Consider the following 24676-nt stretch of genomic DNA (forward strand, 5'->3'; position numbering starts at 1 on the left):
CCTTTGTTTCTTTGTCTTTACTAGTAGACGGAGTTGTGCGCAGCGTTGTTGACACACCGAAAACTATTTGAATAATTGCTCATTAGTGTTAATTATAGTGAACTATATTAGCAATAGACCATGAAATCCCCTCCACACACAAAATCCAATTGTGTGAATTTACTCTGGTCCTCTTAATAGCCTTTATTGAGAATATAAAATGCATAATGGTTACACATAATTCTTAGAGAAAATGAATATCGATGCCATTTCATATTACAGTGATTCAGAATTTTACATTGATAAATCACAACACTTAACTTCTGGATTAAAATGAAGACATGGTATCTTCTTCAATGAGGTAATTCTACAGTTTCTTTACTGATGAAAATACAATATGGTTCAGGTAGGCAGTTAAGTACATGTGTTGATGTAATGGTGCTGCTTTAATTTATTAAGTAAAGGTATTTGTATGTAGTTACTCTCTAAATATTTAAGGTGTCAAATCTGTTGATTTGTCACAAATCAGCTTTAAATATTATATTCATTCATCCATTTCTTTATTATTTCATTACTTGCTCTACACCAACAACAGTAATCTAGTAAAAATGGCATAACAATTTCCCAAAAAGAGAAATCATTACAGGAATAATATATAATACCTAAGTAAATGAATCTCACTGATGAATCTTGACAAATAATCACCCTTAACTACATGCTGAACTGGGCTGTTATTTTCAGATGATGGTTCACTCTGTGTTTAGTGGCTTGTATCCCTACATGAGTCACATTCACTATCACATAGGAATAAAAAGCCATAAGACACAGCAGCTTATACAGGGACAGACCAGACTTCCCTGGCTTGAAAAATAGCTTGTTCTACCTGGATAGAAGGACGGGGCACAGAGAGACATTGTTATAGTCAAATGTGAAACATCAGCTGGTGAACAAATCATTTACTAGGAATAATAAGCAGGGTTTTTTATGTCAGAAATATCTGGTAATTACATAACTGGGGATTAAATCATATATGTTGTGATAGGGCACTGATGGGGTTTTAAAAACAAAAATGATTATGATATGTGTGAAATAGTGTCAGCACATGATCACATACAAAGGAACTAGTGCTGAATTCTCTGTGGTTATTATTTGACTAATAAAATCATTCATTTTAATTTAAATAATGAATCTATGAAATTTCATGAATTTTCTATTTTTAGTTAAGAACGAAAACTTTATGCATTTCTGAGCTTATAAACAAAACACAGTACAAATTGTCAGACAGTAATTGGAAGCATTAATGATTACTAATCAATCAAAAGAGCAACAAAAACAAATTCAATAGTACCTCATGTATTGAACAGTACCGGCAGCAGTAATTGCACAGCTCCTTGACAGTCCAGAACTGATTATTTAATCTGTGCAGGAAATCTCCCGGGAAGCGAGGCGGCTTTGCTCTTTGAGGTGTAAAGACATTATCTGTGTGGCTGGCCCTGAAATAGCATTGGTTTTCCCAGCTGTTTGGCTGCCACTCAAGGAGGGCTGCAGATTGTGAGCAGATTGAAAGGGGTGACTGGTCAGTGGTAATGACATGTGAGCAGGGTCTACTGCCTTTCTCTGCTCTCTCCCCTTCAACACCTCGATCCTACCGACTCCATCACTGCCCAATGCTACACGTAGCTTTGTGTTGATGGAATAAAACAGCATTCCATTACTCAGCCACAATGGAAGAGAAATTATAAAAGAGACAAAACAGCGCTGGGGAACAGGGGAAAGTGATGGATGTGGTCCTGTTTGGTTTAGGAAGAGCTGTCAGCTCCCTCTATCATGACATGGCTGGAGATAATAAGCTTCCCTATTTGGCAGAGGGGAAATCATCATGCCACCTGTTTAGGATTCATTGGGGAAGGGAGATCAAGCTTCTATCTCATATATCCACAGGTGCAGTAGCTAAAGATGAGGTGACAGAATGAGGTCCCTAATCTGAAAAATGGATAGCATGCCACATGAAAGGTAGTGATGCTTAAGTAAGAGGATTGCATTGTAAAAATCAGCATGGGTTTGTCTCTATCAAAGTTACACCACAACCCCTACCCCTACCCCTACACTACAATTTATGTAGTCTTTAACAAACATAGTGTTATAAGCCCTTGAGAGTTCTCAACAGAGGTGTTTACAGGCTGCTTTTATTTCCATTCCATAACAAAAGAATAAAATATGCACCTCTCATTGAGAAACAGATCTGATCTTTTCTTCTTCCTAGGAGAGTTTTTCCTGCCTGCCAGCATGACAAGAACTAAAGAGAGCCTTTATAAAAGCAGTATGTCTAAGTGGTGTAACAAGTACACAAAATACATTGCCTGTGATCTTTAAGCTGCCTCTGTGTATTCAAAGCATTCCCTACTAGGATTTACTTTAAAGGTTCAAAAGCCAGTATAAACCACATGGTTTGGGATTATCTGTACTGCTGTGATTTTTTCAGAATTCCCTGTACAGATGTGCATCCACGATGCACAAGAAGCCCTCAGGAAGAAATGTCTATTTATCTTATTCATGTGTCAGACAAGCAGAAACTGCCAGGCTGCCACTTCTTTAAAAGTCTTCCTTTAATTTTTCAGGTACAAACAAAGAAATGATCGAGGCTTCTTCAGAAAGGAAAGATAAACAAAGCAATTGGGTATATGGTCTCTGAGGGTCTGCTGATTGAAAGCTAGCTGCTGAAAACTATCTCCATAATGAGGTGTTGCTCAAAAAACATCATCTAATATGTCTAGATTTAGTTCTACACTGTTGCTTAAATTGTTTTTACAGCCCAGAAGGAACTGTGTGTTTCCTTGCAGCTCATATATAGAGAGCTAAGCATAATCAGTAGTGTCGTTAATGAACTGGCCAGAGCTTGTGTCAAAGGCAGACGAGTTTAGGAGTTACTGCTCATAAATCTTCATGGCATGGGGTCTTCTTCTTACCAATAATTTCAAATAAAGATTAATGGAGGCGCAATCTAAAAGGTACAATTACTATTACATTTGTAATACAAACAAAAGCTGTTTTAAACAATAGTGTTTAAGGATAGTGGCAAGTCTTCTAAAAATATATGCTTAATTTTTTATACATAAAACCCTGAGACTATTAGGTCTTTTGCGCAATATATCTTCCTTCTAACTGTCATGCCCTGAAGGCCTTGTCTCCCAATGTGAATAGCAGCAGTGTATCTTGTATCCATAGACATAGTGTGTGTGTGGGGCACATCATGGAAGGAAATGGCATGGCCCATGGCAATGACTTCCTCATGACATATTTGATGAGTAAACCCCTGCTTTGTAAGCGACAGTGATCTGATTCAGTGTAGACATCTCAGTCGTGACTGACCTATTACATCAGTTAAAAAGTGACAGCACTGAATAATTTAACACCCATTGCATGGATGCATGGATGTGCGATGTTAACAGAAAATACAAGCAAACATTTTGACATTGACAACAGTATATCTAATATTAACTGCATAGTGAAGAGGAAACATAATTTTTGTGGAAGGAGACAGAACTTTCAGAAACAGTTCTGTCTATACTGATAGAAAAATATAGTGTTCACACCTGACATTCAGAGAGATTTTTCTTTTTTGAGGATTTAGGCTGCGTTAGCAAAAGCCTTTAAATTCAACTCTTAAATATTTTATAAATTCAGAATTTTTGTCATATTATCTACTTTGAGTTCTCTATAGTGACTTTCAACTATAATTTTAGTATTCTGAATAAGCTTTCTGAATGTCATTTGAATTTTATTTTTGTTCTTTCCTGTTAAAGCTTAGCAAAAAAAAAACTGGGATTATCTGAAGGTGATAATGTAATAGATGCCTTAATGCTTTAATAGAGAGTATAAGATGCTGAGGGACTGCAGAATCCCCCACAATGCAGTGAAAGATCCATCAAGGCCTTTGGATATTCAACAGTTTTCCCTAAAGGTCTTTCTTGTGGAATGAGTTAAAGGTTTAAAAATGACTGGATGATTGATATGCTTTTTAGCATTAAATAAATGACCTAAACATTATACACAGTTAGAAAATTAGTTGGTTTAACAGTCAGGATTACCTGGTGCAGACAGTGAAGACAGATATGCACATCAATCTACTCAGTCATGATCCTGTAAAGATAAACGTATCACTAATTTTATATAATACCACACAATGACTCTTTTTTTAAAAAAATAGTTAGTAACTGAAATCATTTCCAGAAGCGTCTTTCAGAAGCGATGGCTATAGAGCACTCACCTGTGCAAGTCCACTCCACCTGTGTCATTCCTCTTCCTCTGCTTGCATTTTTCTTGCTCCACACATCCCTCCAACCCCAGCTCTCTCTTTCGCACTTACATTAGCTCTCTCACTCTCACTCTCTCCACTCTTTTCATTCAGACCATTCAGACAGGGGGATGAGTTGGTGGGTCCTCCTCTGAGTGAGCCAGATATCGAGGCTCAGCTGCAGAGACTGACATCATCCTTCCAGCAGAGCAGGTTTTCCCCTCCTGTTTCTCTCTCTCTCTCTCTCTCTCTCTCTCTCTCTCTCTCTCTCTCTCTCTCTCTCCCTCTCTCTCTCTCTCTCACACACACTCTGACTCATTGGCTCACAGCTTTCTTCACTTCCCCCCACCCCCACCGGTGTCATCACTATGGAGTAAGAAGCCCTTCTGGTCTGAATGGAGTAGACTGGGTGCAAAACAAGAGCCAGGTGTGCTTTTCAAAAAAGGCTTATTTAGAAAAAAACTTACCCCTTATACATACTTATTTTTATAACTAAATCTAGGCCAAAATAAGGGCTAAAAATCTCGTAAAGTCTTGAGCTATTTATTCAAAAACACATTATTCATTATTTACAATGTTTTGTTTTTTTTATTAGAGTGAGTCTGATAGAAGAAGGTCTGTTGTACTGAGAGTGAGGAATATGAGTCTGGGTTTTAAAGGGGTTTAAAATATCAGAGAAGGTGTAACCAAGAACCTGCTGTCCAAGGTTCTGAAAGAGATTGTTAAAAAGACAGCAGGGACCAAGCAAAGAAGTGGGAAGGACTCTAGCAGGTAACAATAGTAGTGATTTTTCATGGACTTTGTGGAAGTGAGAGCAGCTTTGTTGGTGACATATGGTGGTAGCTACTAACTTTAAAATAAGTCTTGCTACTCCAACTGTGAGCACGAGCAAGTCTCTAAGGTGTATTTCTTTCTTTTCAGTTCATAAATTATATCTAGCTCATGTTGAAATCATCATTTAAATAAATATTGATGCATTTTAAAGATTTTTACCAAATGCCTTGTGGAACTTTATAGAAACTATGAATGAGTGATGTTAATTACATTCATTTTTCCTATACATAATTTCATAATGCTACGACTATGTATGCTCTTGCCCCCACCCCATCCCTTTGATACTTTACATCTATATGTATGCACAAACACACACACACACACACACACACACACACACACACACACACACACACACACACACACACACACACACACACCAGAGTCACATATCTCTATCCCTTCTGTCGCATATCTCTATCGCCTCTCCCTCCCAGAGGAATTTCCTGTCTTCTGTCATTTAGATTTTCATTTATCATTGTAAGGTAACACTGTGGCAGCTGTTATTAAAATAGATTACCCCTGCTAAAATGGTGTAATGTGCACTGCAGCGAGCTATTGCACACCAACACTCATATAATGTATAGACGCTTGCCAAGATGCTAGTGTATGTGCATGCAATTAAACATGCATACATCATTGTGTACATTTATACAGATTACACACATCTTTTTCACAGTCTGGAGCTTGGGTGAAGGCAGTACAAAAGTGTGATGGATGTGACAGAGATGACAGTTAGATAAGACTGTTTTATCGGTTTGTTTATGTTGACAGCAGCAGCGTCGGGGTTGATGTTACTAATGGATCTGCCATAGAAATGCCATTCACAACAGTAGATTCCTTTTTTTTTGTTTCTTCTAGGGCTTCTCAGGAGGTTGCATTTAGAATTCCTCCTCTTGTTTCCATAGTGACACTTTTTCCTCCTTTGTACAACTCTGTGTGTGGGGGGGAGGGGGAGGCTGTGGTTTAAGTGAATTGCAATAAGGAACTTAATAGCTGTGTATATAATTAAGCACCACAATTTAACTGTTTGCTGCTATTATTTTCAATCATGTACTGTAATCAAATCACTCCGTAAAAGCTGCACAATCATCAGTGCTGTACATTAGCTCAAACACAAACATCTTTTCCATGCACTTACCTCTTCATCTGCAAAAGAAAAATCAAATCAAACACAAACCAAAAGACATTACAGCATGGTGTTCAAAAAAAATAGCTGCATAAAGATGAATAGCATCTCTTAGCCTCTCAGAGGAGGGTGAAAAGCAATTATCTGGCTAAAAATGCATCTCATCTAGACACACTACATGCACTTAATCAATTCCAGGGCAGAGGTGGGTGGTAGAGGAATGTAATCAGCTCAGCCATTACCCAGAATGTAGCAACTCTAAGGACAGGAGTGTGGTCCACATTGCAGACTGACAGCATATAAATACTCGTTCTCCCATCATTAAGACCATTAGATGCTATTATGCACTACTCTAATATAAATATAGTTTTACCAGGTTGCTTCTTCCTAGCACAAATTTGGCCCAACAGGTGATAAAGCTGTAGTGGATGAAAATGGCTCAGGATAATGCAGGTGGTCTGCAATTAGATGTTATGGGATCTTTTATGATTTGATTATTATACACCTGAAGTCTCAATCACCAGATTATCATAATGGCCATAATTATTAATAAGATTACCATGAAGCTCATTAGGTCTTCATACACCTTTTTGTTTGAGATTTTTTGATATGTCACTTAGATTACTTGGATTGTATTGGACTACCCTTGACTGTTAGTTTACCATTAGATACTGGGCATTAGATTTCTCATGGATTACCGCCTGATATTAGATTACATCAAATTATCCTTAGAGATTACATTATCATTGGACATTTAATTATCTTAGGAAATTAGATTATCCCTGGACACCATATTATATTTTTCTTCAACGCTGCACTAACTTTGGACATAATCCTTGGACAATGTATAACCCTTGACAAGTGCGTATGGAGTATGTATTAGATTATTGGATTTTTCTCTAATTTGAGATTATGCTTGAACATCAAAATGGACAGTGGATGATACTTAGATTTTAAATTATCACATCACCCTTACACGTTATTTAAGAGTCTGGAAAGTGATTTTGGACATTTTAAAATAGAGATATCCAATGATGTACCTGGTTGCTATGGATATATTTCTTATCCTGTGTTGAAAGAAATCTCTGAAAATTGATCCACACCAACCTATCAAGTCTGTCTTGTATAGAATAGTACCAGTGCATCAACACTTTACAGAAAATTGACCCTTTGGAACAGATAATAGTGTATGTAGCATATCTGAGAGATTCAAAAGTGAGAGAATTGATAGGAAAGCATGTTAGGTGTCTAGTGCATAGATGACTTTTTACCCAGCTAAAGAGCCAGAGAGCAGGTGTGTAGTGCAGATTGGTGTCCAGCAGTGTGTGTGGGATGTATATAGAATTTCATTGTCTATGTGGTTGTATTATCCTCCAGAGATGAGCAAAAGGCAAGACTCAGGGGCTCTGAGCATAATGTGAAGTGTGGAGAGAGAATCTCATTAGATTTATCATTTATATCAGACGCCATCTAAAATGAAGGCATTCAGTGAAACTTATAGCAAATCACACATTCTTTAGCAGGCTCCCCTAAGAGTGAGAGAGAGAGAGAGAGAGAGAGAGAGAGAGAGAGAGAGAGAGAGAGAGAGAGAGAGAGAGAGAGAGAGAGAATGTTTGTGTGTGTGTGTGTGTGTGAGAGAGAGAGCAAGAGAGAGAGAGAGAGAGAGAGAGAGAGAGAGAGAGAGAGAGAGAGAGAGAGAGAGAGAGAGAGAGAGAGAGAGAGAGTCAGTGTGTCCTTGAATCGGTATTCCTTTCTTCACTTTTCTATTTTGTCTTCAATCAATTCTTGAGGTGTAACAGTAGCTATTTCTCTGTGTATAATTGGACTGGATGACAGGCACATTTGAAGTCAGCAGATGAAAGCGTCTCTTGACAATGGAGTGTCTGGCCTGTGACATGACTTGAATGAGGAAGAGGCTACACACACTCATATATTCTGTGTCTCATCTTGACAGACATGGAATAAGGTAAATGTTGAATACAATTGCACCTCACGTGGTTTTGTCAATTAAACTCTGTACTGAACTCACAGGTGCAATTACAGAAAGTTGTTTAAACTTTTAAATTATCCAGTTATCAGCACAGAATATTCTCAGGCCAGTTTATCATTACCATGGGGTCACTATTACTGACAGAATTAGATGGAGATTTTCAGTCGACTGTCTATCAGGGGGAAGCGTCAAAATATAAAACCTCTACTGACCAGATGTTTTCTGTGTGGTGGATCATTCTCAGTACTGCACTGACATTGTCATGTGTGTGGTGTTGCTACAACAGTATCAAGTATAAAAGCAATGATGGGATTTTTTTAAAGGCCTCAATAATACTGATAAATTGAAGTCAAACTGCCAACCAAAAATGTCCAGCCAACATATTGTGGCCAGAGCTGACAGCGATGATTAACTAGAGGAAGATTAGAACAAATTGAAAATGGAAAAAAATGATCTATAGCTTTTAATTATACACATACAAGCAGGATTAAGAAGATATATCGGTTTACTGTTAGCAAGAATTAAGTAAAGAGACTGTTTTTCTGATTAGAAACAGCCTGATAAAACATATTCAAAATCCTATCTGTGCCATCCACATGCCTCAAGTTTTGAGCAAAACAACTACCTCATCTTCAAGTGCAGGAAAGCTTTCCAAAAGACCAAACACAGTTTTGTCTATCTCTGTATTTGCTGTTCGCTTTGTCACTAAGGTAACCAGCATTACCCAAACATCCCCACTCCACTGCCAGCTCTTGCATTAAAAGCATAATTTCCCCCCATGGATGTGCATACACACACACACATGCACAACACACACACACAGATAGACACACAGAGATAGACACACACAGAGAGATAGACACACACACACACTCAAAGCATCTCCATCCCCACAAACCATGCTAGAGGTAAACATCCTCGGTAATTTATGCGTTCACACAGTGGCAGTAAGGAGAATGAGAGACATTAACAGCTAAGTAACCCCTTAATTCCTCTGAAGTACTACAACTCAGCAAAACCACAATGCTTGGGCTATTATAAAATAAAGATATTGATTTGACTATTGGATTTTCCAACTTATTGCCACAGCATACTGAAGGGAAGGTCTATATATTGGATATGGGTTAATATGGAGGTGTATTGTGTTCAAAGGCAATATTTTAAAATGACAGCTTCTGATGAATGAATACAATATAAAATGATATATGATATGAAATGATATAAATGAGACAATAACAATACATTTTTCATTTCTATTCTAATTCCCACCTCAGTATGGCCAGCATTCATCACTGAATATATAAGGAATGCAACTCATTGGCTTGTGCTGTTAAAAAAGTAATACATGTTGGTGTATGATATGGTCTTACATGCCCTATAGTGATTTATTCCTCTCGTACCACAGTAATTTACTAATGATTACACGTTTCTATTTATAAACAAATGAATGTTCCTATTATCACTTTATATAGTCACATTTAATGCTAAAGCAGTCCTAAAGACTTTTCCATGGCAGAAAATGTAAAGAAACATTTTACCTCAGGTTGAGTCTGAAGAATCCTCCCTCAAAGAGAACTTCACCATATCACTCACTACATATATTTATGTGGTTTATCCTTCATACAATTTCCTGTATAAATGTTTAATATAAACCTGTGATTTATAGTTAGCACTTGTAGCTTGCACTATTGTGATAGTCATTTAGAAAATGAATTAATACCTTCTGTCCAATCTGAAGAGAATTCCTAGGCACTGAAGTATAATTTGATATAATGAACATGTTCATAGAGAGGCCAGTGATTAAATGGTGTTCCTGAAGACTATTTACTCTTTAGTCAGTTGTTCTATTTAATAACACACAAAGCTTACATTTCACTAATTTAATATTTAGTTACAGTAGTTGGTGGAATTTATTGTCTAAGGCATTTCCATGGCTGAGTTCATTTACAGTGTTATTCTGGGGTGTAACTGTGTTGTAGCACCTCTGAGTCAGATTTTACTATAGAGTAAAGAGAGAAGCATTCAGTGAAAATGAACTGATTCACTACAGCAAGATTTAGAGTAAGAGAGAGAGAGAGAGAGAGAGAGAGAGAGAGAGAGAGAGAGAGAGAGAGAGAGAGAGAGAGAGAGAGGGGGGGAGAGAGAGAGAGAGAGAGAGAGAGAGAGAGAGAGAGAGAGAGAGAGAGAGAGAGAGAGAGAGAGAGAGAGATAAAGGGCAACACTGAATTATTAGGGGAGCTCTACAGCCCTTGGAGCTTGGACACCCCTTGGCTCTTTGTTTGGTGTGTGAGCAGAAGGATGTACATAAATGGCCAACATAGAGGGAGGTGAACATAGAGCACGGATGAGCTGAGACTGACCATGGCACTAACCCGATGAAGCCTGATGGTGATGGATGTGGTAATAAAAGGCTGGTTGTTCTGCTGGCTACAATGTGGGATGAATGTGTTATGTATCACCCGCTCAGAGCGGGAGGATTGGCCAAATGTGAATGTCATGTCCATGCGCACATGCAGATACAGTATGAACTCACATAAGCGTGCACAGAAACACAAACACAAACACACACACACACACACACACACACACACACACACACATACACATACAGACCTCAGTTGTAAGTTCAGCTAAGCATGGAGAAAATAAAGCAAAGAGGTTTAAATAAGGATTGACATCAGCCGCAGCACACTCATCAATTATTCAGTTTAACTACGACTGGAGGGATTTGAGGAGTACAAAGCAAATGGTTATGATTGACAGACTGTTTGCTTTGACTTTGATATTAATCATGTTTAACAAAAACATCTTTTTGAACTTATGGTATGTAAGCATGTGAGCATAGACTGAACATCTGTATGATCTCTACTGCATATGAATTTCAACATAATTTTAAATTGGGGTGTGATAGTACATGTGGAATATGTTACCTGTACATTAGACTGTACCGGTTAAAAAATGATTTTCTCTACATGTTTGCCCGCTTAAACACAATGAGTTTGAAAAACTTGCATTTTTATTTTCTGTTTCTATTTTGTTTTTGATAAACTACTACAGAATACGAGCAATCCTCATAAAAAAAGATATTTTTAAATTGTTCTAGTTGGTGTCCCTGCACCACTGCTGCAGTGTGTTAGAGCATTTAATATGATCATCTCTGAAAATTCAGTGTTGTAAGAGATCATATGTGTATTTGAGGAGTAGTCAGCATTTTTCTGTTGTTAAGAAGAAATCACAGGGACCCAGAGGTTGAGCTGGTAATTATTCTGGTAAGAGTCACTTGGCAGTGTTTGCTGAATGGACTGTGATATATTACACCTCATTTCTGCTCTTACGCACCAGAGAATGCATAACACAAAGTAAAAACAAACACATACACTTGTGATTATATGTTACATGGTTCAAAAGTGGAAGTGCATCAGGAAATCTGTGCAAGCATTCCTTCTACACTGTATCATCCAGCCTCTTCATATGAAATGTAATATTTTCATACTCCCACACCCACACAATTCAGGAGGCAATAAAATAATTAGGGCCAGCTACAAAACACAAGTGCAAGTGTATAAGGCAACAAATCTATTCTAAAAATTAACCCATATTAATGGTTCACAAAGTAAACAAGCACAGCTAGACAAACTGTGAACTCAATTGAGTTTCTTTTTTTCTGTGAATTTTTTATCATGTGCTTGACACTGGACATTATACAGTACCTAGATATAATTTTCATTCTGATAAACCTCTACAGATAAGTCAGGGGGAAAGGATATTGCTTTTGCAGTATTTTATGTAAAGATTTATTACGCAGTTGATTGCAAATTTTTGTATCTTCCACAGAGTATGGGGAGAATTCAAAGGAAGTAAAAATGAAATATGCATTAAGACATGCATTAATCCACATACATGTTGTTTAAAAAGAACAAAAAAATAAGGTCAGTGTTTTTTCATGTATCTTGTTTTTTGACCTGTTTGAGTTACATGAGATACAGTCCAGTATCGGTCAAAAGTGTCATCTATTTCTGAATCAACATGTAAATAGTTTACTCAAGTTAATAGCTTTCATTTATAAGACACAGTGAGAACTATTTGGCAAATCCTTTCCTTTCCTTTTATTAATATCTTGGGTGAAAATCTTTGCTGAAGCTGATTTAGGTGGCAAGATTATTCTTATGAATTGAAAATCTGAAATACTTAGCATTTGTGTTTAATGATTGTTTTTATTTAATACTAAAATAGTAAGAGTTAAAAATGAAGAAAACACTTGTATGAGCAGGTGAGTCCAAACTTCTACACTGGTAGTATACTGTATGTCAGTAGAAACTGCTCAGTCAGCATAAACTACTAGGAGAGAACAGGAATTAGCTACTCACTCAGTCAGGGACAGATGACATGACGACCAAGCAAGTCTGTCTCTGTTTTGGGTTTGTGGCAGAGAACTTATAATATGAATTTTTGAAAAATTGTAATGTTGAGTAATATCATGAATGTTTCTTAATTTCACTACTGGACGGATAGAAACTGCATTTGTTTCTGCTAAAAGTACTCCTTGGATATAAGTAGTCCTATAGGAAGTCTTGTGTTGTCTAGTTTTATACCATTAATTGAAGCTTGCAGACATCTCATTACTTCCAAGCACAGAGTTTAAATTTACCTACTGCTGCACAAACAGAAGCAAAAGTATGGCTCATTAGGGACTGAACATATACTAACAAGGTCAGGACCCGGGTGAGACCAGGCACAGCAAAATAATGTAGAAAATGAGAGAGAGAGAGAGAGAGAGAGAGAGAGAGAGAGAGAGAGAGAGAGAGAGAGAGAGAGAGAGAGAGAGAGAAATTGAGTTGAGTGTGCTTTGGCATTTCTGTACATGGCTACTGTGAATCGGGCTGTTATCACTTTTTGAACATTGCCTATTTCTAGCCTCTCTCTCTCTGCCCACCAGAGTCCCTGAAAATGGGTATTGGTTTTAGGAAGTGTGTTTGAGTGTGTGTGTGAGGGAGAGAGACACAGAGAGTGACAGAGAGGTAGAATGTTTTTTTATCAAACCTGCTTGCTCTTTATGTCATCCCCAGATTACAGCATGGGGAGAGTGTGACTGACAGAGACTGGCCTAAGCTGGCCATGGGCAAAGGAGGTGGGGGCTGACAGAGATTTGCTCTGACTGCTTAAGCTTCAATTACCCTTACTATTCTGTCACACCAGGACCGAAGCACGTGGCACACCGAAAAAAGCCTCAGTCTGCATAATTTAATATTATTAATATTCTCTATCTTTGGCTTTCATTTTCCTTCTCTCTCTCTCTCTCTCGCTCTGGTATATGGGGGTATTTTTTGTTCCAGATAAGGGTTAATGAGTTTTTAAGCAAATTGTGTTAGGGAACTCTACAAAACTTCAAACTTCCAAATTGAAATAACTTAGAAATAAATAAAAGAAATAACAGAAATTTAAAAATAAAATATCAATACTACATGCAATCTACACACAAGTGTTTACAAGAATATTAAAAGTAATCAATAGTCGATCATGAAAGGAGTATATAACATATACAGTACAATGTATGTGTTAGAATGTTAGTTTAGGTTTCATTTCCTGATATTCGCATGTAGATGAGTTAAATGACTTGGAACATAGTACTTTGTTGGCAGACCAGACAATTTTTGATAAACATATAGTAACAGAACTGATAAACGTAATGTAAATTAAAGTAAATAACACTTAATATTTGGTTGCATAGCTGGAAACCCAATGACATCACAAGTCTTACATTCATCATTTGTGATGCTTTTCCAGGCTTGAACTGGAGCTTATTTCAGTTTTTTTTTTTTTGGGCGGTTTCTCCCTTCAGTCTTATCATCAGGGGGTGAAGTGGTGTTCACTTGGGTTAAGGTGTGGTGACTGACTCGACCAGTCTAAAATCCCTTTTCCCCCTGATGAAGTCAGTGTCTTTCTTTGTAAATTGCCATACAGAATGTTTCTGTAGATTTATGAATTCTTTCTGCTGCTTCCAATCAATAAAGTTATCAATAAATATAATCAATAAAGATTAGTGAGTTTGTACCAAGAAGCAGCCATGTAAGCCCAAGTCACGACACTACCTCCACCATGTACCAGAAAGCTTGTGTGTTTTGGATCATGACCAGATCCTTTCTTTCTCCACACATTGGCCATTGCATCACTTTGGTAGAAGTTCATCTTGGTTCCAAAAATTGTGTGTCTATATTTATTTCTTTGCTAGTCTTGCTTTTTGATTCTTATTTCACACTTCCCAAGTATTTTTTGTGTCATATTGTGATATCTTCACCTGTCTTGTGAACGCAGATCTCACAATGTTTGTCATCAGCATTTTCTTGGCAGGCCTGTCTAATGTCTGCTTGTTATTACACCAGTGATTACTTTCTTTTACTGGACATACCAAATGTGTTGTTCAGTGCTTGTTCAAAGGTGATTTATTCTCTTTATTTGGCTTCAATCGGACCTACTTTTCTACCGTAGACAGATCTCGATTCATGTTGCTTTATCCTTTTTAACAACAAATGCATTCTGCACAGGTGAAACTCAAGAGCTCTTAATTCTCTAACCAGAGACAGGGCAACAAGAGGCATCTGTCAGTTACATGCAGCTTTACAGAACATAAACTTAGAACAAAAGGTTAATATGAAGAATAATATAAAGATTAATATAATACAAAATTCAAGATTAATATTAGATACTGTATATGTAAGTGTGTTTGTATCTATCCCCAATGAGCAAGTCTGAGGTGACTCTGTCAGCAGTGTCAAGGAAAAACTCCCTTGAATGGTAAAGGAAGAAACCTTAAGAGGAACCAGACTCAAAGGGGAACCCATCCTCATATGGGTGACACTGGAGGGTGTGATTATAAATATACAGTCCAACAAATGTTGTATTGATGAGGAGATTGTTGTCCTCAAAGACCAAATAGAGTTGGCATCTCCTCTTTAGTATAGCAGAGTCCAACTGGAGCTGGTAAATCTCTAGATGCCTCAGGATCCTCACAAAGTCGGCCTCATCTCAGCGGAAGTCCAAAAAGTGCCATGTTCTTGTTAACACATGGAAAAATATCAGGAAATGAATGCTGAAATTCTGATTCATCTGATCATATTATGTTATATAATATAATTATATGGTGCACAGCAGAAACCAACACAAATCTGACCTTTCCATTCCAATTCTTTCCAGTGGGACTGTATGTAAAGGCAAAAAAAATCTCCCATGAGCTTACACACAAACCTTTGTTCGTAAACTGACTTTAACCTTTAACTTTAAGGCAAAATGCTTTCATTTTATACTGGATTCAGTATGCTCATTTTATTTTACCTTTTCTCTAAGTCAGCAACACACCATTTAAAAGAACTCTTTCTAAAATAGAAACAAGAACATAAATTATATAATATAGAATATCGAAAATATTATACTAAAATGAATACTAAAATGAAGGCATTTACTCTAACTCAGCAAAATAACATGACAAAATAGTGACCCCATTCATCATACCAACCCTAATAAAACAAATGTAGGTAGCAGCGTACTAACATTTACTACAGTCTTCCTTAAATTGATTCCAACGGAAGAGAATTTCTGATAACTGCAAAAGATTTATCATACAGAATAAAATGTGCCTTACTTAATGTTAAACCTAATTTGGAACATTGCCTTACCAACATGTATAAAGATAGATTTTGCAGCCAAATCATGTCCTAAATTTCATTTTATATGGTGAATTTAATTACGCCTCCAACCTTTGAAGGATGATACAGTGCCACAGATTAAATCAGGGAATATCCAAGAGAGTGAGGAGTTTTAATTTCATAAGAGATAAAGGATGAGGGACTGTGTGGGTATAATGGGAGAAGTGCCCTCTCTAGTGGGCGACAATGGAATTTCAGGTTTATAACACATTTAGTAGCATTTCATCTCACAAGGTAATTTCTTAAAATGATTTAACAACTCTTAATGTTTAATTAACATCAGCATGTGCAAGCTAAGAGTTAAATGTGCTGACTGATTTCCAACGTACTCCTTCAGATCAATTTAAAGAATATTCATGTTATAAATTGCATGAAAGAAGAATAAGAACACCAAAAGTCAGTCAATTAGAGTAAAGCAAGTCAATTTCAGCTCTATTAAAGTGACATTTATTAACAAAAAAAAAAAATCACCTAAAGCACAATTTACAAAATATGCATCTTTCTGTATCACAACTGTACAAAGGTTGTTAAAATACACTCCAGGTATACATGAAGTATTTTAAGAACATTCTCCATTGGCACATCACAAACAGAAGAGAAAGAGACAATAAGAGTGCGATGGGGAGAGAGACAAAAATGACTGCTAAATTGAATACAGAGTGAAATCAAGTTACCACACCTTAATGGGACAGAGGTAACAGAAGAGCTTAGAACAGCCTTTACCTGGATTAGCATTGCATAATAACAGTTATCCTGAATTTGTTTATTTATTTGATGTGTTTGCCTCTTTGAAGATGCAGCATTAGTAATAGATCAGGTCGTTTCATTCATATACTATGATGGAATACATGAAAATGCACTGATTAAGGACCTACAAAAGAGGACAAACCATAAATACAAAAAGGCAACATTGTTTTTAACAGCTCTCCAAAATGACGTGTTTTTATCGTCGGCATTGCCCTTCATATTCAACCAGCCTTTTGGGTTTAAATGAACAAGAAATAGACAGACATTTTGGGTTGTCAGTTTTGTCTCCTTTGGAAGCCATTTACATGGCTATTTGAGCCATAAGTCCTGTTTTGGCCTTGATTTTTTTTTTTTGTCATCAGTAGATAAATAATATTCAATATTATTACTGAATTATTAGTAGTGGTTGGTTACATTTTCATAAAAAGGCATTTGGCTGAGTATAACAGGGAGAATCACATACTGCAGACTTATCTTGAAAAGCCTTTGCTGGATAATCAAACATTACAACTTCTTACAAATTCAATAACAAACTGTAATAAGTAAGAAAACGTGTAAACCCACCAGCTAGACTGATTTTTACTCTAATGTAGCATTTAGTTTCAAATTTTAGCTATTATCATTAATCTCTAGGCTAATTCAATGTGGACAATCATTAAATGAAACAGAACACTGAAAGAAATACATCTCCAGAAGGGAAAAGGAGAGAAAAATAAAAAATAAAAAAAACACTCGATTGGGTAAGATTTTCCCACCTGGAGAACAGGGCCTGTTTTAACACAGAATTTGAACATTTCCTAGTCTTTTTTCAGGAAATTACACAAAGAACAGCATGCAAACGAAAACGCTGATCGGGGTTAAAAGGTTACCATCCACACACATTATCAAAGGCTTAAAGTTGACTACTATGGATGTTCACATGCAGGTTAATATAAATCTGACATCCCAGATAGATAAACCATCTGTTACACAGTGGTGGAGATATCAAAATATTACCCCAAATAGTGTTGGTCCTACATAGGAATATTATAGAAGGATATATACTGTTCATTACATCATATAACCAAATCAGATTTAAGAATTATGGGGTCATTCCTGTACAACATTAAATGAATTGAACTGAATATGGAACAGGAACTTACTTATATGCAAAGTTCACTGTGCTATTAGTATTATGTGTGGCAAACTGCAATTGGATGTCCTTTAATTTATACTGCACAAAACACTCCTCCACAGATCCACATCAAAACATCCATTAATCCGTAGGATTCTGGAGTACAGAAAGCTAGTTGCTTCTATTCTCATTCTATCTGCTAAACGACAAGCTCTAGGTGAGTACTGAGGAAAAATAGCCAGAGAAAAAATGAATCTATCGGCAATACAATTTCATTGTTGGCTGTAATTTAACATTACAAAGTAATTCAGGACCAACACATTGGGGCATCTGGCACTAGACAAGGAAGAACTTGTTTGTAAGATAGCAAATGAAGGAAAATAGGAATCCATTCTGTACTCTGAAGAGGCTAATAATTTAGTGTAATGTACAAAATGCAGTTCTTTAATATTTCAGCTGTTCAGAGTCGATACTGAAATGGAGGCATTATTCACATTACTATACACTTTGTCTTGGACTTCTTCTTTTTCTTCTTGCCCTCCTTGCTCATCTTCTCCTTGTGCTTCCGAATTTCCCGGACTAAAGTATAAAAGGCATCATCAACCCCCTTTGAAAGAAAAAAGAAACCACCAGGGTAAATTTTTAAATGCACACTGAAAAATAATGTACTACAGAATAAGGTACTGTTAGCACCAAGTGACTGAAAGAAGAAAAATCAACATTGCAATGGCCAGGACTTTCAGCTCCAGATAGAAGTTGCCCAAGATTAACTGCTAGTATAAAGAAAAGGTTGGTCCTCTATCCCGAGCACACCACCACTGATTGGTTACAGAGAAAAGTGACCAATTAGACGGAGACCAGAGAAGCTCACAACAGGCCGAGAGAGGGCAAGAGTTCAGCCCGAACTTACCCCACTCACATCACAACACATTTTTTAAGCTTGATGCACCTCGGCGTCTCTTCTTCTTTGCTGAGTTTTTTCAGTCTGTATTGCCTGATCTCCCGGACCAGAGTGTAAAAGGCATCCTCCACTCTCTGCAGTGCAAAACACAACTCCCTTCAACATCAAGGGACGCACAAGGGCCAATACAGAGCATTGCAACGGAATAGGGAGTGTGGATAATTTAGGCTCCACTGGGTGTCACTAAAAATCAAATTTACACCAAACCGCAAGCATCGCATCCACAGCGCACGCATTCCGCCTGTGCTACCTGCATGACAGATATTGCCTAACGTACAACAAATGAATGCCAATGAAACTTGAAGGACAGGAAACAGCTGTAATTACAAAATAGCTAAAAAATGTATATAACAGTAAATATATAGCAGATCCTTTTTTTCTTGCTGCATCATTCCCAAAAACACCTTGCTATGAAACTATATGTTTATTGGTATTTTAAATAATGTCTTAAGCATACAGAAAATGAAAGCAGTCCATGCTTACATTTACACACCCATGTGGGAGATAACTAGAGATGACAAATTAAAAGGAAAAAAAAACATATGCTTGGGTTTGCCTTTTATGAATATGTAAGTGAAAATAAAAGTACTGCTGTATAAAAGTATAGCTGTTGCATTCAGGGTGAATTTGCCGGTGTCAAATATCGCTACCACCTGACAAGCTAATTAAAGCAATAAATAACCATTTAAAAGCATTAAGTACTCTGCATGAAGCAGAATTGAGCTCATTTATGTTGAATTCAAAGAACTGAATAATTACCTCTGAGAATATTTCGATGTGGAAAATTAAAATCAACCAGATTCATACAACTAACACAGATCAATACCCAATTATGATAAATCATCAGTTTAATTTATAGATCAAGAAACAGCATTGTGCGATTCTGAATTCAATTTAAGACTGCCGTGATGCCAAGCGATGCATGCAACAATGACCAGAAGATGAGGGTTTGAACAACGTGAATTAGTAATTTACATTTCATCCCCATTAGGAGTTGTGATTTAAGCACTGCAGAGAAACAGAGAGGGGCTGCCACAAGAAAGGAACAGCATAGTAACACCAAGCAGATCTGATTAACACCTCCCCTGATCATAACTATTCAACACTGACATTTAAAAGGATGACCTTAATGCTGCCCTTTTCTAATGAAACAATCCAAAGAAGCTCAGAATATCCTTAACATTGTCAGATTTCACTAATCATCTCCTTAAACAAAAATCCATTTAGTGAAATCCGGTGTTGTAATCATGACTGTTACAGAAATGGAGATGGTCTTTGGTTATTATATCCACAGTATGCGGGTTATTATTTCACATTATATCATGTAAAAACTGGTCACTAATGTTTTGGTTTGTGTACATTCACACAAATACCTTGAGATCACACACACACACACAGTGATCTAAGTGCTAATGTGTGAATTCATTCATTCACAAGAATGGTAATATATCAGTGACACTGTAGAAACTTGTCAACTATATGAATGTATAAAATGGTATTTTTTGTAGTACATGTTTATATCAGTCCCCAGAATATTTTCTAGCCCTCAGCTGATATACAAATAAAGAAGGAAAAGAATGATGAGTCATGGCCATCAGTCTTATCAGATAAGAAGTCAATATTCTGTGATTACTGCAGCCAGTTATTTAATGGAACAGGCAGGAACTATTAAAAAAATCAACCCAATCTTAATAAATGACAAACATTAAATAAAGTGTAAATATGTCTTCTGAACAATGTACATTTAGTAATGCTACTACGTGTTCAAAACCAAACGATTTGTGGGCTCAGATGTATAAACATGTAAGCAAGTTAAACTCAGGCTTCTATTATCTATACTACTTCTGTCATGTATATTAAGATTCACAGAATTTAAATGTAATGTGCACATCAGACATACAATCTACTGTGTATGACCTCCTACAGGAGTGTCTAAACTGCACACCCGGCTAAGTAATAAACAAAAAGAATGTTTCTTTAAATTCGATGTTCATCGAATTCAAAATCATTCAATGATTAAAGTAGATAATTTATAAAAGATATCAACACTTATCAGAATTGATTTACATGATATTTCAGAAACAAACCCTGAACAAATAGCGGGTCTTTCAAAGTCACTGCCAGTAGCAGGCTAAAAAAAGAGAATGAAATTTTAGGACTGTGAGGATGCATACTTTGATATCCAAGAGTCAGCCTCTTAACAAAGTAATCCTTTAACAATAGATCTTAACAAATGTACCCCCTTGTACCCCCACTTCTGTGTTTCATTTAACTGGTAACTGTAGGTTTTCACAGCTTCGTGGCCATCTTCTCATCATTTTTTCATCTCTTACCCTAAAAACCCACTCTACCTGCCATCTCCATTCTGTTTCAATCAAGAGTGACCACTGGATAAGAATCATATGAATGTCTTTTTTTTAATATCTCAGACATGCATTGTGAAATACTGTTGTGTTTCACAGTTATCAGTTCTTGCATACCTGTCTCGTTTTTGCCGAGGTCTCGATGAAAGGAATTCCATAGCTACGTGCTAAATCCTGAGCCTGCTTGGTATCCACTGTGCGGGATGGCAGGTCACACTTATTTCCCACCAGGACCATAGGCACATCCTCAGAGTCTTTCACTCTCTTAATCTGCTCTCTGCAAAACCACACAAACATAAAAGTTAGTGAAAAAGCAGCATGGGAAGAATCAATTAACATACGAAACAACAATTAATTATCTTTCAGTATCCACGCTAAGGAGATAAACTCAGTCTCAATTATACATAACGGACCTCACCTGTAGTGGTGAATGTCCTCAAAAGACTTGGTGTTATTAATGGCAAATACACAGAGGAAGCCCTCCCCTGTCCTCATGTACTGATCTCTCATGGCGCTGTACTCCTCCTGACCTGCTGTGTCCAGGATGTCCAACAAACACGTCTCTCCGTCAATCACCACCTGCTTCCTGTACGAGTCCTACACAAGTATGACATCAGCCAGTGTCACTATATGCCAGTGGCATTTCAGCATAGCTTAGTCATACAAACAGGTATGCGTTACACATCTACCATCTCAAACCCATACCATGGAACCTTTATTGTAGCATTTTTACCGTGTCAGGGTTTATCACAGTGTATAATCCAACAGCTACATTGCTGTCTTTTTCAAAATACATTTTTGTGTTACCATTGACCCGCTCGTGTTTCTTTTCCATGCAAGTTCCTTATTCCAGAGGTTCATTTCTGTGTCTGACTTCGACTCCCAGAAATTTCACAACACCCTCCCTCTGGACTCTAATCATACTACAGCAACTTCAGTCTCACAGCAGAGGAAGCAACCGCATTGAAAACATTTTGGCATAGGAATCATTTCCACTTAAAATTAAGATTTCTTTTAATTTTGTTGGGTGTGAAATCCAATGGTGAGATAATACTGTAAAACCAGGATATTTTAAGGCTAGGTTATCAATAATCAATCTATTGAAATTTCAAACTTTACACAATAATCTCACGGACATTGATTAGGACACTAAACCTAACTATCACTCAGGCACTGGCTGCCAGACCAGGAAGTTGGCAGCCAGTGCCTGAAACCAGAAAAACTGGCTTATATTGTGTCTCTTACACACCATTTTTTTTTTTTTTTAACTTTGGATAAACTGAATACCTTTGTAAGTCATGCACATACCTCAAATTAAAATATTATATTATTGAAACAAAGTCATGAACACTTTACCTCTATAGTAGGGTCATATTCATCTACAAAGTGGTTCTGGATGAGCTGGATGGTCAGAGCACTTTTTCCAACGCCTCCAGCTCCGACCACCACCAGCTTATATTCCGTCATTCTTCACCTGTTTGGAACACAGCACAATACACTACAGTCAACAACTATTCACACTTACACATCATAATTCCTAGAACATTCAAAGTCTCGCCCTTTTCCAAAGTCAGCTAAAAGTTATGTGGCAGAAAATAAGCATTAAACACAACTTTCCTAAAAACACAATGCACACCACTATAATGCTCTGTGCTTATATTATCTTTGCCATCATACACTGTGATATTTTGACATTCTCAATCACTTGAGAGTAAAAAGTGTCCACGTTTCATCGTTTTACCAATCAGATTTATTATGCAAGCACTTTGGTCCTGAAAATATAACTTGATACTGTGACTTAATAAAGTACAAAAGGTGTTTTGAAGTCTGGGGTAAAGCAGCAGCCACAATCTAAGTAACTGAAACCTGTTACCTGGATAGAATGTTATCGTTATACGTAAAAACAAGATTGTAGACATAAAAAGGTTTGCAAATTTTTTTTCTAATGACATTTAATAGTAAATCTGATCTAAACTAATGCAGGTTTAACAAAAAAATTGTAACCTGGTGCTGTCAGTGCAGTTATCTACACCACACATTCATTCATTTAAAAAGATCCTCAGTAAGTGTTGCTAAAGTTGCCAGGACAGTTACATACCCTGTACACAATACATGGCACAGGTTACAATCTTGGAAAACACGGTATTCCTCACGTTTATCTCCCAGGTGATGCATTATAACCGCTACCCAGCATGCAAAATGATTACAGCACATACGGAACTTTGAACACACACGCGCGCGCACGCACATACACACACCCGTAGGCCTAAATCGGGCGTAGCATAACTTAACAAACCCAATGCAAACGACACAAAATAATGCACTTTAAAGCCAACGTGATCGAAATCCATTGCTACACAGGTTTAAGTGAGAAAACATTACGACGGACAACCGTGTGGAGCTTGAAGAAGTCCTCGTTATACCGCATAGCTGCATTGCAGGGCCCAGACGGACCGGGGCGTTCTTCACATTATACATTATCTCTAACAACACAAAAAAAGCTTTTCCAAGATTGGTCAAGGCAATTAACACGGTCGTGCATTCGATCCTCCATGACCGACAGTGTGTTGAATGAATCCTGCCTGTTCCTGTTTGTTACCTTTGGTGTTGTAAGTTCCGCGTCCGAGCCAGAAAAAGGCGAATAAAAAGTTAAGAGCAGGTTATAGTCCTCTGTTAAAACCCGATCTTGCCATTTTTATAATATGAACCGCTGTGTGAACTCTACGAGCCCGATGTCGCACATGTATCGCGGTTATAACCCCGAGGACAGGACGGAGATATATCTATTTCTTCCTCGTTCACTCCTCTCCCTCGTCTCGGCCTGTATGGAGGTCGCTCTTTACATAAATATGGGCGGATACGATGGAGCGCACAGATCACTTACCCAGCCACCAGTGCACAATGAGTTTTTTTTCTCTCCCTCAGTTGGTGTCTGTACTTCTTATATATGACCTAAAATACGTACATTAGCTGTGCAACCGGTTTCTCTTCAGCGTCAGCTCACATCATTTTAATGCTGAGCCTTGCCTAGAGAGCTGTGCTTATAATAATCAATAGTCTCATAAATATGGCACATAACTACACACTGCGCTATTAAAATATACTGTATATACATATAAAACACGTCTAATATGTTAAACAATGTACAACAATAAGGATTTATTTACTAATGGCTGTATGTAGTGAATTATGTACCGGCTTTTCACATGATCCTCAGAAATCCGCAGCACACCACTGAGTCCCTCTCTGTTTAAATAGGTCCTAAATATAACCGGGACGTGCTGAACGTACGTCAGCGCCATGTAGAGATATGATTGGTTCAATACTCTGTCAATCCATGAGGTATCGAGGCGCATTAGTTCCGCCCCCGACCAGTAGGTGACATTAACAAAATGGTTTTAACCTACATGTGTCTTAGCAGGACTGCTTTAAAATAACTACCACATGCGCTATTTCTAGTTGCGCAACTTTTTGGCCGACACGAAGTGCCAGAGGAATTCAACCTCACAGATTCACGCAAACAATAACAAGAAGCAGTTTTGATGAGAATAACTAAAAATATAAC

General features: G+C 37.3%; 1 protein-coding gene across 4 annotated transcripts; it reads right to left on the reverse strand.

Moving 5' to 3' along the window:
- Positions 1-16350: 16350 nt before the first annotated feature.
- Positions 16351-24402, reverse strand: kras (v-Ki-ras2 Kirsten rat sarcoma viral oncogene homolog). Of its 4 annotated transcripts, none has more exons than XM_060886177.1 (6): positions 24307-24402; positions 22468-22585; positions 21530-21708; positions 21229-21388; positions 18698-18822; positions 16351-18394 (listed from the first exon to the last, which is right to left on the reverse strand). In XM_060886177.1, the coding sequence occupies exons 2-5, from the start codon at positions 22576-22578 to the stop codon at positions 18703-18705; spliced, it is 570 nt and encodes a 189-aa protein (XP_060742160.1). In that variant the 5' UTR covers positions 22579-22585; positions 24307-24402; the 3' UTR covers positions 16351-18394; positions 18698-18702. The 4 variants fall into 4 exon arrangements, with proteins under 4 accessions (XP_060742160.1, XP_060742161.1, XP_060742159.1 ...); XM_060886178.1 differs by lacking the exon at positions 24307-24402 and adding an exon at positions 23996-24019; XM_060886176.1 differs by lacking the exon at positions 24307-24402 and adding an exon at positions 23711-23969.
- Between the last annotated feature and the right edge of the window lie 274 nt (positions 24403-24676).

This window comes from Tachysurus vachellii, chromosome 14 (genome assembly GCF_030014155.1).
Source record: "Tachysurus vachellii isolate PV-2020 chromosome 14, HZAU_Pvac_v1, whole genome shotgun sequence".
NCBI lineage: Eukaryota > Metazoa > Chordata > Actinopteri > Siluriformes > Bagridae > Tachysurus > Tachysurus vachellii.